General features: G+C 38.1%; 2 protein-coding genes across 3 annotated transcripts; one reads left to right on the top strand and one right to left on the bottom strand.

Annotated features, from left to right (window-relative positions):
* The first annotated feature begins 4,526 nt into the window (after positions 1 to 4,526).
* Positions 4,527 to 7,971, top strand: LOC18052958 (pentatricopeptide repeat-containing protein At5g14080). Of its 2 annotated transcripts, none has more exons than XM_006446959.2 (2): positions 4,527 to 6,276; positions 6,353 to 7,971. In XM_006446959.2, the coding sequence occupies exons 1-2, from the start codon at positions 4,617 to 4,619 to the stop codon at positions 6,649 to 6,651; spliced, it is 1,959 nt and encodes a 652-aa protein (XP_006447022.1). In that variant the 5' UTR covers positions 4,527 to 4,616; the 3' UTR covers positions 6,652 to 7,971. The 2 variants fall into 2 exon arrangements, with proteins under 2 accessions (XP_006447022.1, XP_024047085.1); XM_024191317.1 differs by having other exon boundaries at positions 6,393 to 6,414.
* A 238-nt stretch (positions 7,972 to 8,209) lies between these two features.
* LOC18052956 lies at positions 8,210 to 16,191 on the bottom strand. Its single transcript, XM_006446957.2, has 11 exons — positions 15,966 to 16,191; positions 15,473 to 15,535; positions 15,196 to 15,296; positions 13,285 to 14,106; positions 13,111 to 13,210; positions 12,881 to 13,033; positions 11,959 to 12,774; positions 9,377 to 11,869; positions 9,240 to 9,300; positions 8,893 to 9,035; positions 8,210 to 8,809 (listed from the first exon to the last, which is right to left on the bottom strand). The coding sequence occupies exons 1-11, from the start codon at positions 16,039 to 16,041 to the stop codon at positions 8,487 to 8,489; spliced, it is 5,151 nt and encodes a 1,716-aa protein (XP_006447020.1). The 5' UTR covers positions 16,042 to 16,191; the 3' UTR covers positions 8,210 to 8,486.
* Positions 16,192 to 16,619: the final 428 nt, after the last annotated feature.

Here is a 16,619-nt window from a genome sequence, read left to right as displayed (position 1 = left end):
GTTTCTTCTTCAATCAAAACAAACCCAGCTCCCTGAGCTTCCGCTCTCACCACCACCATGCGCCTTGGCAGCGGTGGTTGCTAGATCTTGAAGCTAGAAGGAAGTGGCACTGGCAGCAGTGAAGGTAGCAATGGGTGCTAGATCGTGAAGCCAGAAGGAAGCAAAGAGCCATCAGCAGGCAACAGCAAACCCAAAAATGAAGCGACGACAAAACCAAAGCCAGAAGGAAGCGGCAGTAACAGCAAAGCCAAAAGGAAGCGGCAGCAAAGCAAAAAGGCAGCGGCAGTAGCAAAGGTTTTGTTATCAGCAGCCGGCAGCAATTTGGCAGATTTTGGGTAAAAATTAGTCATAATCGGCGGTAATGTGTGTGTGTGTGTGTGTGTATGTGTGTGTTTGTGTTAAGGATGGCAATGGATCGGATTGTTTGGTTCAAAATTGTGTGTGTGTGTGATTTTTACCAAACAATTTGGCAGATTTCTGGTTCAAAATTGCAGAACTAGAATTGAACCAAACAATTGTCCATGTGATTCGAATTTAATTGGATCGAATTTGGATCGGATTAAAATTGATTTGGATCGGATTTGGATATCGATACATGAATTTAAGGCGGATCTAGAGCAAATTCGAATTTATCTTAATATTTAGATCTAAATTTATGTCCACTCACCATTTAATGTAATTTTATTTTAAAAAATTCTTAACAATTATGTAATTATAAATGATGATAAAATTTATTAATTAGCATATATTTAAAAATATTAAAATTTAAAGGTACTTAATTGATAATAAGACAAAAATTTATTAAGTGTAAAATAAAATTAAGATAGCCTGCTCTCATTTTTTTAAGTTTTTCACTGTACAATTTAGTCTCTTTTTTTCTGTTTAGTATACTCTAACTTCTCCACTTCATTTGAATGCTTGAATAAGTTCTTTAATTGTTAGGAAAATCCATAGATTTGAGTTTATTTTCTATCATTTTCTCATAATCTTATTTATTTTGTATAATCACTAATCAATGGTGGCTATCAACTATAAAATAATTATGTTAATCATATATTTAGTTAATATATGATCATAATAAAAATAATAAAGCACTAAAAATAATAAATCATTTTAAACTTATATATTATTATTTAATAATATTAGAATGATGATGGTGTGCAGTGGATATCAAAATGGTAAAGGAGGCATTAGAATATTATAATGATCTTATTCTTGCAATTACTTTTGATCGATATTTTATTATCTTTCTTATTTGTATATTTTGGTGTAAAAGTAGAAGTTACAATACTTATTAGATTTTTTATACAAAATATATAATTTAATTGTTACCAATGCATTTTAGTCTTAAATTTTCTTTTTAAAAAAATATTGATCTTTTATTATTGAGATTTAGAATTCATGATGGATCTAGAGCAAATTTGAATTTGAATTTTTCTTTTTGGATTTGGAGCAGATATAGATCTTTATTTTTTGTTTCGGATCTAGATATGGAGCGAAAAATATAAATCCATGACGGATCTGGAGCAGATACGAATCTTAATTTTTATTACGGATCTGGATATAGAGCAATATAGATTCAATCCATACCTGCTCCATTGCCATCCCTAGTTTGTGTGTCTGTCTCTGTGTGTGTATTATTTCAAAATTACCATTGGATTTCAGTTTGATTCTAGTTTTACAATTTTGTACTGCTGGATGTGTGTATTATTTCAAAATTTCAAAATTGCCATTGGATTTTGGTTCAATTCTAGTTCTGCAATTTTGAACCAGAAACCCAACCGAACTATTCGGTTCGGTGGCGGATCAAAGCTATTCGATTTTTTTATTAAAGAATATTGAAACTGTAAAAAATCGAACCGAACTGATTTTTCGAATCGATTTTTTGAGTTTAGGTTCGGTTCTGCCCACCACTTTATCACTCCACTCGGTCTCATAGGCCATTCCCGATTTTGCCATGGGGATTGTTTTTTATTGGGAAAATATCCACCGTCCACCTAATTTTGTCCACTTTTTCAAAAATACACAAATCTTAATTTTTTTTATTGTACTCCACCTAAAATAAGGTTTTCTTGCATTCATCCACTTCCGTTTGCACACGTTAAGAGAACTAACGGAAAATTGATCAAATGACTATTTTACCCTAAATATAAAATTATAATTTTACCCTAAATAAATGCAAAAAAAAAAAAAGTGGCTGGCCGAAACCTTATCCCAAACCTTATCTTCAGGCTCGAGCTGCTGGTGGCACGATCATCGATTGAGATCAAGCTATTGGTGGCAAAGAAACTGAAGGAGATTGGTGAGAGGTTGGGTACGTAGTGAAGAAAGAAAAAGGAAATATTGTTGGGCTAGGGAATCTGGGAAAATGGTGTTGCCTATTGAAGTTTCGATGGAGATTGCTACTGAAATGTTTATGGTGGAGTGAAAGCGGTGGATAATAATGGCTGCGGGGCTTGCTGTCAGAGTTTGAGGAGGGTGATTAGGAGGAGTTGCAAATGGTTTTGGGGATATTGCTCTTTCTTGGCATGGTAATGATGTGATGTAATGTGAAGAAAATGGTGATATCAATCTAATTGCAAATAAAGGTAAGAACATTGACTTTATTACACACAACAAAATAAAAGTGCAGGTCTCTTGGATGAGCCAACTAATCATCTGGATATTGAGATAATCGACTCGCTTGCTGAGGCATTGAATGAGTGGGATGGGGGTATGGTTCTCGTCAACCATGATTTCAGGCTCATAAACCAAGTAGCCCATGAAATATGGGTGTGTGAAAATCAAGTTGTTACCCGGTGGGAGGGTGACACTATGGACTTCAAGCAGCACCTGAAGGCGATGGTCTTGGTTTTAACAAGACTATGCAAGCTAAGAAAACGCGTGATTTCTCTGGTGGCTGGAGAATGAGGATTGCATTGACGCGTGCACTCTTTATTAACCCAACCATTCTGTTACTCGTTGAGCCCACAAATCATCTAGATCTAGAAGCTTGTGTCTGGATGGAAGAGACCTTGAAGAAATTTGACCGCATCTTGGTGGTGATTTCACACTCCTAGGATTTTCTAAATGGAGTTTGCACGAACATCATTCACATGCAAAACAAGAAATTGAAGTTCTATACCGGTAATTTTGATCAGTATGTTCAGACTCGTTCTGAATTGGAAGAGAACCAGATGAAACAAAGAATTTAATTGTGCTGAAACAAAGCATTTTGAGAGGTAGGAAGAAGGGTCAAATGATAAATTTATCCCTATGACATCAACGAGATTTTAACAGCGTGAACACGGGAGTGGGTGAGTGTAAGAAAACCTTACTTTAGGTGGAGTGCAGCCAAAAAAATTAAGATTTGTGTATTTTTTAAAAAGTAGACAAAATCAGATGGACGGTGGATATTTTTCCTTTTTTTATTTTCAACCCACCGACCACCTGATTTTTCGCACTTTATTAAAAATACACAAATTTTTTTTTTTTTTTTTGCAACAATCTACTTAAAATTTACAAAGTTATCGTCGTTCCACTTCCGTCGTAACTTCGTTAGAATATTGCTGACATCAAAGGGTTAAAATTGTCATTTGAAGTAAACACACTAAAACGATGACGGATTCCTCTTGCAAAAACGGCCACCAACTGCTGGGGCGTTGCTAGTACCCCAAATGCACAGATCGAAAAAAAAAATAGAGATAAAAACACAAAACATACTCAAATCAAAATTTCAAGAACCCAAATCATGTCATGGATAATATTTGAAGGATTACTGTCGTTGGGCATCATAACAGCAATGCTAACAATTGCCGACAATGCGCAGTATCACATCCACAAAGCCGCTCACGGATGCTCGAAGCACGTCGGCAATGATGTGTGGTACGTCGCGATGGAGAGAAGGGACAAGAAGATTGTGGAATAGCTCTTTAATGCTTCCTCCAATTAGATGTTGTCTTGCCTTTCCAGAAGCTTTGCTTATGAAGATTCAAGCAGATGCAATATGTTCATTTTCTTATCTTTTGTACGTGAATCTATTTAAGCCTTTAAATTGTTTTTTGGAAAAACAAAAACTTTGTCCAATCATGAATTTAGGAAATTGATTAAGGCTAATGAGTTTAGTGAAGAGGGCGCAACAGCGGCTGCAAACAATCTAGGCGGGGAAGAAGGAGGTGTTCTTCTTAATATTTGTTATCTAATTTATTTATTTTAAGATTTTTTATAATTATTTAGTTTTAAGATTTTTTTATAATTATTTATTTTTATATGCAACTTCTATTATCAAATTTATTTATTATTATTTTTAAGATTTTTATTTGATAGTTATTTATTATTTTTAAGATTTTTTTATAATTACCCCTTTGCAACTAAAAGTTTTTTATGGATAAAATAGTCATTTGATGAGTATTCTATTAAATACTCTGACAGTATTATAACATGAGTGGAGTGGTGATACACCTTATAAACTTCGGGTGGATTGTTGCAAAAAAAAAAAGATTATGTATTTTTGATAAAGTACAAAAAATCAGGTGATCGGTGTATATTTTTCCTTGTTTTTAAGAAAGTGAAATGCTGCGTTTAATTCGTGGTCTCCCATTTTCTCTCTGCAACGGCAACCGTGTTATTAAACTCCGATGACTATGAGACCAGCAACTGATTTGGCGACTCGGATCAGCCAAGCAATAATCTCCGCTTCGAATCGCACAAGGCCAGCACGGAAATGGACCCCATTACTGGAACAAACTCTCCACCAACTCGGTCTCCGTGACTCACTGAGTCCATCGCTTGTGGCCCGAGTCATCAACCCGTATCTCTTAACACACCACTCCCTCGCTCTTGGCTTCTTCAACTGGGCCTCCCAACAACCCAACTTCACTCACTCCCCGCTCTCTTATCACTCAATCCTCAAATCTCTTTCTCTTTCCCGCCAAATCAACGCAATTGACTCCGTCTTAAAGCAAGTCAAAGTTAATAAAATAACTCTAGATTCTTCAGTTTATCGGTTTATAATTCCTTCACTGATCCAAGGAAAGAATACCCAGAAAGCTTTTTCAGTTTTCAATGAAGTTAAGTTCAACTGTGAAGACATTGGGCCTGAGATATGCAACTCTCTGTTGGCTGTATTAGCTTCTGATGGATACATTGATAATGCTTTGAAGATGTTCGATGAAATGTCTCATAGAGGTGTCGAGTTCAGTACCATTGGTTTTGGTGTGTTTATTTGGAAGTTCTGTGAAAATGCTAAACTGGGTCAAGTTTTAAGCATGTTGGACGAGGTTAGAAAGAGAGAGAATTCAATGATTAATGGGTCGGTAATTGCGGTTTTGATAATTCATGGGTTTTGCAAGGGTAAAAGAGTAGAAGAGGCTTTTAAGGTATTAGATGAGTTGAGGATAAGAGAGTGTAAACCTGACTTCATTGCTTATAGAATTGTAGCTGAAGAGTTTAAACTAATGGGATCTGTGTTTGAAAGAGAAGTAGTCTTGAAGAAGAAAAGAAAGCTAGGGGTTGCTCCAAGAACTAATGACTATAGAGAGTTTATTTTAGGTTTGATTGTGGAGAGACGAATATGTGAAGCAAAAGAACTGGGCGAAGTGATTGTTAGTGGGAAGTTTACCATTGATGATGATGTTTTAAATGCCTTGATAGGTTCGGTATCGAGCATTGATCCTAGGTCTGCTATTGTGTTTTTTAATTTTATGATTGAGAAAGGGAGAGTTCCGACATTATCGACATTGAGTAACTTGAGTAAGAATTTATGTAAGCGTAACAAGAGTGATGAATTGGTAGAGGTTTATAAGGTTCTGTCTGCTAATGATTATTTCACTGATATGGAGAGTTACAATGTGATGGTTTCATTCTTGTGCACTTCAGGGAGACTAAGAGAAGCATATGGGGTTATTCAGGAGATGAAGAGGAAAGGATTAGATCCAGATGTTTCTTTTTATAATTCTCTCATGGAAGCATGCTGTAGAGAAGATTTGCTGCGTCCTGCTAAAAAGTTGTGGGATCAGATGTTTGCTAGTGGCTGCAGTGGAAATCTGAAGACGTACAATATACTTATTAGCAAGTTTTCAGAAGTTGGTGAAATTGAAGGCGCTTTGAGGCTCTTCCACAATATGTTGGAGAAAGGAGTGGCGCCTGATGCTACAACTTACACATCCCTTCTTGAAGGGCTTTGTCAAGAAACAAATCTTCAAGCTGCTTTTGAAGTCTTTAACAAGTCTGTTAATCAGGATGTCATGCTCGCACGTAGCATTTTGAGCACATTCATGATTTCTCTCTGTAGAAGAGGTATCAATTCAACTTTCTCTTATGTTTTGTTTCCTTATGAGAAGCTATTTACATGCTTCAATTAAGCTTCATGCAGGTCATTTTCTCGTTGCTACTAAGTTGCTCCATGGTCTCAGTTCTGATTTAGGACATTCAGACTCCCATGTTATCTTGCTGAAATCTTTAGCTGATGCCAGAGAGGTTGAAATGGCCATTGAACATATAAAATGGATTCAGGAGAGCTCACCTACAATGTTACAAGAAATTTCTGAAGAATTATTTGCATCACTTTCGTCTTCTTCATACCCAGAGCCTATTCTTCTGCTGCTTCATGCATTGCAGGAAAAATGCCTAGATTCTGAAATTGGTGCTGGTAAGGGATGCAGCAGATCATAACCTGGGTGGTAGTCGGGTATCCTAGTGGCAGGATGAGTAATGCTCCCAAGTCAGTGACTATGTTTTATGTTTTAGTATCTGGCTCATTGGTGCAACTAAAAACAGTAACCAAAATGCAGATTTTTCTGCAGTGACGGTGTACAATATGTGGAAATTAAGTCTATTAATTGTCTTCTCACTTCTAAGGGACTCCTTCCTACACAAGGCTATTAATTGTCGTCCTCCTTTACATGACTGTGACTTCCTACATTCTGTCTGTTGTTGCACCACCAATATTGTGGTATTGCCCATAAAATCTGCTGAAGCTAACACATCACCTATCATTCCCAACTCTCTGAACTCATTCCAAAATGTCAGCCCTGACCTGATTGGTGATAGATTGTCATGATTCTTTCCCACCATTGCAAGTTCATAATTGTTCTCCATGGATTTGATCTCAGCCACAGCCCCTACACAATCCACAGCCACCCTCTCTGTATATTACACGATAGTTTCCTTCTTTTAGATATGGTATTAAACAGGACAACTGAGACCAGGCTGTGACTGCTTTGCTCAGAGAATCTGAAGATACTGACCAAGTGTTCAAATATAGAGGGACTTTGGTCTGTGAAAAGTGAGTTTGCACGTCCGGCAAGCACAATGAAGTGGAGGATATAGATGGTAATAGGGCTTTGATGGGTGGGACTTAAAAAGTATTGAGGACATTGATGGCAATAGGAATATCCTCTTGGTCGTCTATGCAAAACTAGTAGCCGAGGTGATGAGTCAGGCTTGGAATGAATTACAGGCCTTCTCGTGTAAACTACATGCCTCCTTGAAGGATCATGGAGATGTCCTATGAAGGGTGTGATGGCACCAGTTACAAGCAGCAGCGTGAAAGCGCACATGAAAAGAGTCGTTATCTACTGCCAGCAATAATAATAGGAAACCAAGTTTTCAGACTTTTAGATAATTGTCATTCTTCAATACCTGTAGCCGTCCGTCTATATTACATAATTACGGTAGCAAGAGATGGACAATTATTCAGAAGTACAAAGATGAAAATATAATGAAAATAAGAGCTCCCGATTTAACGCGTAAGCCCATGGCGTGACTGCATAAACCTTCCACCAAGAATGCTATAACTATTATTATTGTATTTTGTACATTCAGGATTGATGCAGTAGAATCGAAGCTGCTATCACAACGAAACTGCGGAAGAAACTTACCACGAAGAAGATAAAGCAGAGTTTATGATTAGACGAGCTCATTGAGGGAGTAAGCTAATATTGGGAAGGAGAGCATGGATTCTACTTGCGCTAACCTTCATGAAGACTTAAAAGAACAGCCGATGTTTGGCAACCATTGGTACCGCGAAGCATCTGCTATTTCGTCCATTTTCTGAATTATCCACGAATCAATTTGCAATCCAATATGAAAGAAGTAAAGCATGAATCCTAGAGAAGCAGAAATATTTATCTTGGGGGTGGAAACAAGTTTGTACATTCAGGAATCTGTCCTAGGAGTGCCCACCCAACCTTGGGTTTACCAAAAACAAAAAATAAAAGTAAAAAAAAAATGAAACAATTATTTCTTTTATTAGTATATGCAACTCTACAAAAGAATTTTGAATTTTCTCTATCCCATCTACACAAGCTAGACCTCATTTACGTTTTACTGTATACATTGAGAATGGCAAGGCAGTGTAGAAAACAAAATCAGCTACCGCATCTCCAAACAAAAAAGAATGCAAAAACAACGAAAATCTAGATACTTGAACTATTCAACTGTACAGAATCCTTCTATACAAAGAATGCAGAAAATCACAATGCAATATATGTACATCTTGTAGCTGGTCAATCTTCAAGGCGCTGAATTTCACCCATCATGATCCGGTTGCTAGAAACTTTAAATCCAAGGAGAGCGGGATCTATCTGCCTTCCTTTCTTTCCTTTCTTTTTGCCACCCCGCCCACTTGGTGCACCATCAGATGACTCAAAAGCAGCCCCATTTGATGGATCTGCTTCTGGATGAACTGGTTTCTTAAGCATGTCTATGAATGATGTCTCCGAGACTGCTGCATCACTGAAAGATGAGGTCCTCCTAAATCGCAGATCTTTCTTGCCAGTTTCAGAGACTCTGGCTCCTACTGGATTATTAACAGATTCCCGCTTTCCTTCTGAAAGTTACCACAGCCATAAATGAACTAATAGTCCATAACCAAAAAAATTAAAAGCAGAGTGACTGAAACACATTTTATACCATCAGATGCAAGGGAAGCTGAACTTTTCTGCTTGACAATTGGAGCAGCAGTTGGCTCATCCTGGGAAGATGAAGCAACTCTTGTTACAGTTGGGCGTTTGTTCCAATCATTGTCAAGCCCTTTGGGTAACATGGTGGGTAGCCTGTCAACAAAAAATGACTTCTTTATCAACATGGCTAAGGGAGTGAACAGTTGCAAAACATAGCACTAGCCACTAGCTACTCCAAAATCACTGAGCAAAACTATTCCAACAATAGTGAACAGCAGCTCTTTTTTTTTTTTTTTTAATGAAAAACGGTGATTTACACAGTACAAATACATCCGCCGGGGGGGGGGGGAACCATACCTGTCATTAGAAACTTCTCCGACTGACTTATCTGATCCAATATCATAGCCTCCATTTCCACCTGCATAGTTTTCAGTGCTTTCAACATTCATTTAAACAAAAACAAGATCCACCAAGAAGAATAATTGACTAATTACCAGAAGTACTAAGCGAGCTCTGCCTACTATGGGCAGTACTAGGTTGCTCCCCACAATCCAGCGAATTTTCTGTTTCCTCCAAGTTATCCTTGATCTCTGAAACTGACCAACTCATGCCTTTTGACCCATGTCTGTTCCCCTTCAGCCCTTGCAGTTCAGACTCCGCAGCTGATTTACTGATAGAGTTAGGATGTTCTACAATGCCTGACAAGAATGACTGTTCCATTGTTGCTCCAGAACTAGATCTTGGGATCAATCTTTCAGTGTTTCCTGCATGCTTAAATTTTGCACCGTTATTGAAATTTTGAGGGCCTTCAATAAAGGAGCTAATCTCACTGACTTCTTGATCTGGTAGATGACTAAAAGGATGATTAAAAGAGTGTGTCTCAGAAACTGGCCAAACAGTTTCCTGAGTTTTAGAAGATGATATAAGATGTTGATAATCATCTTCTGATGACTGCATAGATTTATGACCCAAGTTTTGATGGAAATGGTCCATTGGAGCTCGCTTTGAATTCTCCTCATCACCTGTGGTGGGTGCCCATATACTTGAATTCACAGCATTCATATTAATATCTGACTCCTTTCTTTGCTGTTCAGCTTTAAGATTCAACTGTTGAATATGTTTCTCAATCCAGTTACTTTCTAGCAGCCCACTATTCACTGGGGAGTGGTGCTCTATCATGCCTGGATAAGAAGCATAAAACTCATTAGAAACATGACGGGAGTGAGAAGAGACACCTGAAGACAAAGAACCAAGCTGGCCAGAGGAATGCATATACAGATGTTGATCTGGGAAATCTAAACCTTGGCCACAAGCATTCACATTATCTAAATTCATTGACCTATCCAAAGCTGTAGAGCTAGGTTCAAAAAAGCCTAGCTGATGCTGTTCTTGTATAGCAGGATTCCAATGACGAGGGTCAAATTGCTCCACAGGTGAGGAAAGCCTCCGATGTTGCTGGTAAAAATCTGAAGAATTAAGGCCTGCAGACTGAACATGGTGATGATCAGCAGGATTCCTAAAAAATTGACCAGCCTCATCCACTGACCATGGCCCATTGATGCGCCTTTCCCCCTCCAACCCCAACTGCTGCCTCAATGACAATACTTGCCGACCCTGCAAAGGGTCTTGCTGAAAATGAAGCTGCTGTTCTGAAGAAAGCATATTTCGATGCTTTGCCTGTGATATGAGGTCTAGTAAAGCAGCTGACTGTCCTCGGTGTGCATTCTGACCAATCTTTGCTTGGATAATCTGCTCCATTGATGGATCAAACTGCCCTTTTTGAAAGTTTTGTTGAAGTTCATGCAGAAGGTGCATCCTTAACTGAACCTGATCGAGCGGGTTGTCTCTCATAGTATCTGCCTTCAACCGTCCATAAACAGGATCAGATATCTGATGCTGCAATAACTGTTCCCAAAGAAACTGCTGTTGCTGTTCTTGCTGAAGCAATTTCATTTGGTTGAGACGCTGCTGCTGCTGCTGCTGTTGCTGCTGTTGCTGATGCTGCAATAACCGTTGCTGTTGCTGAAGCTCAAGATGCCTCTGTTGCTGAAGTTCAATATTTCGCAGTTGCTGAAGTTCTTCAAGATGCCTCTGTTGTTGGAGTTCTTCAAGATGCCGCTGTTGAAGTTCTTCAAGATGCCTCCGTTGTTGGAGTTCTTCAAGTTGCCTCCGTTGTTGGAGTTCTTCAAGTCGCCTCTGCTGTTTGAGTTCTTCAAGTTGCCTTTGTTGTTGGAGTTCTTCGAGATGCCGTTGTTGCTGAAGCTCAAGGTGCTGCTGTTGTTGAAGCTCAAGGTGCCGCTGTTGTTGAAGCTCAAGGTGTCGCTGCTGTGGAAATTGAAGTTCCAATAGTTGTTCCATTTCTAATCGTGGATGGCCTGAACGTTGCAGACTTAGGTTCTTGCTCTGAGAAAGAGCATAACCAGGAATTTCCTCTATTCCCAATCCAGTGGCATGTGAAGAATGATGAGACAACAGATTGTGATGTTGTAGTTCATTTTGCAACTTTTGTGATATTATGTGCTCTCCCAGATTAAAACCGTTCACTGTTTGCTCCCTACGCAACAAGTGGTGAGCATCTACAGAACCTTGATGAATGTTTTGTTTAGAATGTGTGTTTTTCCTATAATCATCAGACAAGGACTCCCCGAAAGAGGGTTGATCAGCCGTCATACGAAAACCACTCTGATTGACAAATGTGGCTTCTCTCTCAAGTAAAGAATCCATGACCTGATCCTGATCACCTATGCCTGAGGCCATATTTGATGACTGAGTACGCCTCAAGTGAGAGCTGTCTTTGAGCTCAGACATCAAAAGGCCAAAAGGATGCAATTTATCATCATCCTGATGTTTAGGCATGGTAGTTTCAGAAAATTCATTAGCAAGGGAATGATGGCTAGCAGGACTCGATATAGAACTGTGAATATCACTAGCAGATTTCCTAAATTGATTTCCACAGCTACTTGCAGGCCTCCCAGGGAAGACAATTTCTGTAGCATATAAACATAAGCACTTGAAGTGGCATAACAATCAGATACAATTATAAATATTAATAGAAAATTTAAGCCATGTAACATACCTTCATCTTGAGCAACAGAATTTTGGAAGTTCTTATCATCAGCATAATGCAACTCGGACTTATTTTCATTATTAGGCACTCTTGAATAATAATTAATGCTCGAAGCTGCAGTTGAAACCCACTGTTGATCATTTGCAACAGCAGACCCCTTAAAGTCAGAACCAGAAACACTAGGGGCGAGGCTGTCTTCCAAGGTACCTCCAACAGCATCAGATAGCTGTGATGTGGCAGTTAGATTAGTACCAGGGGCAGACGCAGCTTTAAATTTTAGATGTGGCATAATTTCACCAAGTTCTTGAAAGGGTGATCCAGCAGGGGCATCTGACAACCGAACAGGTAAATCGGTTCCAAAATAGCCTTGCTCAAACCACATAATGATATCAATTCCCATATATGGTCCCTGAATTTCTCCTTGAGGATCAAGATAAAACAAGCTTAAATCCTCTGGGTCTGGAGGTAAGACATCCACTGAATGAGCCTTGTCATCGCCTTGAAGATGAAGCTGATCACTACTTGAATTTTTCTGGAGGGATGTAAAATCAAATAGAGAACTTGAATCATCAGGAAGCTGGCCACCAACATCTAAAGTAACTGGCTCAATAAACCCTAACTTAGAATGCTTTGACAGAATCAAATCTGCTCGTTGTTGGCTTTCAGAATATTTCAGATCATTCACACTATTACTCAGACCACAAGTCTCCCCTGCACTGCAGATATTTTGTCTGTTAAAAATTGAACTTATCAAGCCATCATGTACAACTGCATCAGTTGTTCCTGTCATAAACTTCTCTTTGCCTTCTATCAAAGCATCCCTTTCTGAAATGGAGAATAAGTTCAAATATACATGCACTCAATTAGTTATTTATCATCAATATACTCGAATTAAAGTAACTGCCATAGCTTTAAAATGATACTTTCTTACCCTTGGAAACAGCTGCCAGTGAATCAGATGTATCTAGTCCCGCAGCTCCATTATCTTGAGAAGAAATATGTACAGCAGCATTTTCAACAGTTTCAATAGTTTCGTCAGACAGCACCAAAGCAACCACTTGTCCTCCACTCGTGGCATCAAAACCTGGATAGAAAATAATCCTCCATCAGAGAAAAATAAAATATTTTATTCTACAACAGCCCATGAAAAGCAACTCTAACCTGTAATATCATCACTAGATGGCACATTTTTGTCCCTAAATGAATTCTGCAACACACCACTGCTTCCGATTTTTCCTTTCCATATGTCCCAAAGAACAGCCTGCAGAAAACAAAGATCCAATTTGAAGCAGCCATTACTACAATGATATATACTTACTGAAAGAAACTATATACCTCTTCCTCTGCATCAGGAGCAACAAAAGCCAATGGCTCAATGGCTGCTACTTGTGTTATCAGTGACACGTGTTCCATCTCATCAGGTATGGCATCAAAACTCGGAACAGTCTTATGCTTGCGATAAATGTCAAGAAGCTTTCCTCTAGGGTAGCAATATGTACTGGCAGCAGAGGAGCTGCATAATTTATCTACAGGAACAGAACCAATAACAGATACAGAAGGGGATCTGCCTGTGATTCCATTATTACCAGACCTTCCACGTCCTGCTGCAAATCGCACATTTGAGCCTTCCATCCGTCCCCTCTCTGGCCCAAATCCTGGTGCAGAGCGATATGCAGCCGAACCACCAGCATGAGCTTCCATACGATGGCGTGGCCTCCACTTATCACGAGAGTCATTGTCACGCTCAGAGGCTGGGCGATTCCCACTGACAAAAGATTGTCTGTCAATCTGAATATCTTCCTTCTCAACATCTGTCCTTTTTTCATTTCGAGAATCCTTGTCTTTATCTTCAGGACCCCATCTTGAAGTCCACTTGCTATCTCTCCGGGAATCATGCCAACGATCTGTAGAAGACAGGGGTCTAGTTTCAGACATATCCTTAGATAAGGCATCAGCACGACGATCTTCTTTTCTGCGATCTCTTCTACCAAGTAAGCCCGTTTCTCTCTCCTCTTCACGCCAACGGCGGTTGCTTTCAACATCAGGCACAATCTTCCTCCAGTCTTTCTTATCCTGAGATCCATCTAAACGCCAACTGTCTTTTAGATTAGGATCAGTGACATTTCCATGAGGCAAAGAATTTGGTGCACGCATTTCCTGCCATTTTTTGGGTACAGATAGAGATAAAGGTGAGTAACAAACATGCTATTAAGAAAATTTCAGAGCAGTAGTGAAACTTCAATAGTGATGACCAACGATCCTGACCTGGACAATATTTTTTTTTTCATAAACCAAAACAAAATCTAGCTTACTCAGTTTTGGAATTATGACTTGAGCAAAAAGACCAAACCAATTTAAATAGAAGTTAAAAAAAAAATGCATAGACTTCTCTTTCACACGGAACTTTTTGCAGCAATATGCTAATAAACTTGGTCCAAAAACACGGTCAAGAGTATCTGTAAAGAAAGACATAAAATTTTCTGCCCCCAATCTCCATAACACAAGTTATCCAGAGGCTCTAAATGAGCATGGATCAATATACCACTGCAATTGGAAGGGACAAATATAAATGGAGGCCAGCAATTATAGAAGTGAAAAATTCTTCACCGCAGCATTTAAAAAGATATCTACAAACATGACATCAAGCATCTCATCTCATAAGATATTTCAAGCTGCAAGTCTGAAACAACCTTAACAGATATCATAACATATTCAGCAGTGATGGGAATGCCTAACAATATAGACATTTTACAATTAGAGAAAATTCATAAAAGGCTGATATAGAGTCACTTAATAGCCGAATATACAAATTTACTGTCGAGAGATACTAAAAAAAACAAATTCAGGAGCATTATCATATTGGGTTAAGGAAGAAAAGATCTTTCTTTCAACAAACTTCAGTAGCAACCAATGCATAATCAAGGTAAGAGACAAAATCAACTGATTTTGGATCACAATACAGCAAATGGCAGAAATATCAATCAATCAAGATTACCTACAGGCAATCTTGGAAGCATAACATGCCAGTAGCAACATATAATGAAAATTTATTTCCTTCTGAAAATAAAAGCAAGCATCACTCCAGCAAGCAAGAAAATTGAAAAGTTTATAAACCCATTGACCATGATGTACCAGTGAATAACCTAGAAACATACCTGCCCACCTCTTTCATATGTAATAAAAGGCTCTACCAGGTTAGACACAAATAATTAACTGTAATAGTATTATTATTCAAGATTTTCATACCCCTGATGCTCCTGTACTTGATGTCTTGGCATCAATTGGTTTAGCATAAAGCCACTGCGGAGACAAAGGAATGCTGCTGTCTGAAGTTGCCTGATCAGCAACTGCAACCAGAGTAAAATTGCAACCATACAAAACCACCGTAAGAACCACACAAGCATACACAAACAGAATAAAAGGCAGAATAAAGAAATTGAATACACAACGAAAGCATTCACGCGTGTCCTTGTCAAACCAAGTTACAACATTTACAGAACTCCAGCAAAAATAATTAGTCCACCTTTTGACTCATCAAGTAACCCCATAGCTGACTTCTCGTCACCACTGCCGCCCCAAGCTTCATCTAGCACGACACAAAATTAAAATTATTGGTACATATATTCACACACCAGACTGAATCATTCATTTAAAATCAAATAAAAAAAATTATAAACTACTAAAATTCATGTTCATAGTTGCACTTAATAGCCATAGTAAAGAAATAAACAATATAAGGAAATCAAAAATTGACCTGCAGACGATTAGAAGTAGATGAGCGCCCGAAACAGAAAATAACAGATTTATGATAAGACAAAGCAGACTTAGAAGCCTAAATTCAAAGTAACCTTTGAGAAATACACAAAGCTCACAATTGATAATAAGAAAACACATATATATTTTTATGAGGCGCAGATCGATCAGATGTAGCTATGAAGGTTTATTTCCGTAACAATGAGATTAGATAAATACAAATTAAGATTGAAAAAATATAAAATAAAATAAATAAATAAAACCTTTGACAGAGCGGCGTTGATCGAACGTTTTGGTGGAGAGGAGATCGTCCGGCAGATCAAGCTTTCCGTCAGCCATCACAGGAATTTGCAGGAAAATTAAAAGCCTGAGAATTGGCGAGAGAGTAGAGAGAGAAAGAGACACAAAGAGATGGCTAGGGTTTGTTGAATTGCAGAGATTCAGAGAGAAACAGACAGTGTGTGTGTGTATTTTCTTTTTAAGAGATGTTAATACTGCTATTATTTTTTTATTTTTTTATTTTATAATACAAAAAAAATGAATTGCATTTTTTTTCAAATAATTTAATTGGCGAGTTCTTTAATTTGCCAACGACCCAACGCTAACAATAGCACACTCAGTAGTGCTTTAACTCTGAAATTTGCTTTCTATTTTTTCAAATGTCCCAGGGTTACTTTATTCATATTATTCGTTTAAATACATAAAACCTACTATTCATCACTACTGATTCAATTTATTATTTACCCTTTGCTTATCCTTGAAAAATTCATATTTGTGGGAATAAATTATGACGTTTGGCCGTGTGATTGGCAGTATGAAATGATACCCACTAGTGACGTGATTGCAATTTACCAATTAGCAAATGTATATTGAATAATAAGATAATCACTCTTTTTTAGAGATTAAAGCAGTTAAAA

Source organism: Citrus clementina, unplaced genomic scaffold (assembly GCF_000493195.1).
Source record: "Citrus clementina cultivar Clemenules unplaced genomic scaffold, Citrus_clementina_v1.0 scaffold_2, whole genome shotgun sequence".
NCBI lineage: Eukaryota > Viridiplantae > Streptophyta > Magnoliopsida > Sapindales > Rutaceae > Citrus > Citrus x clementina.
Note: the sequence above shows the minus strand (reverse complement) of the source record. Positions and strands in the feature narration are given on the sequence as shown.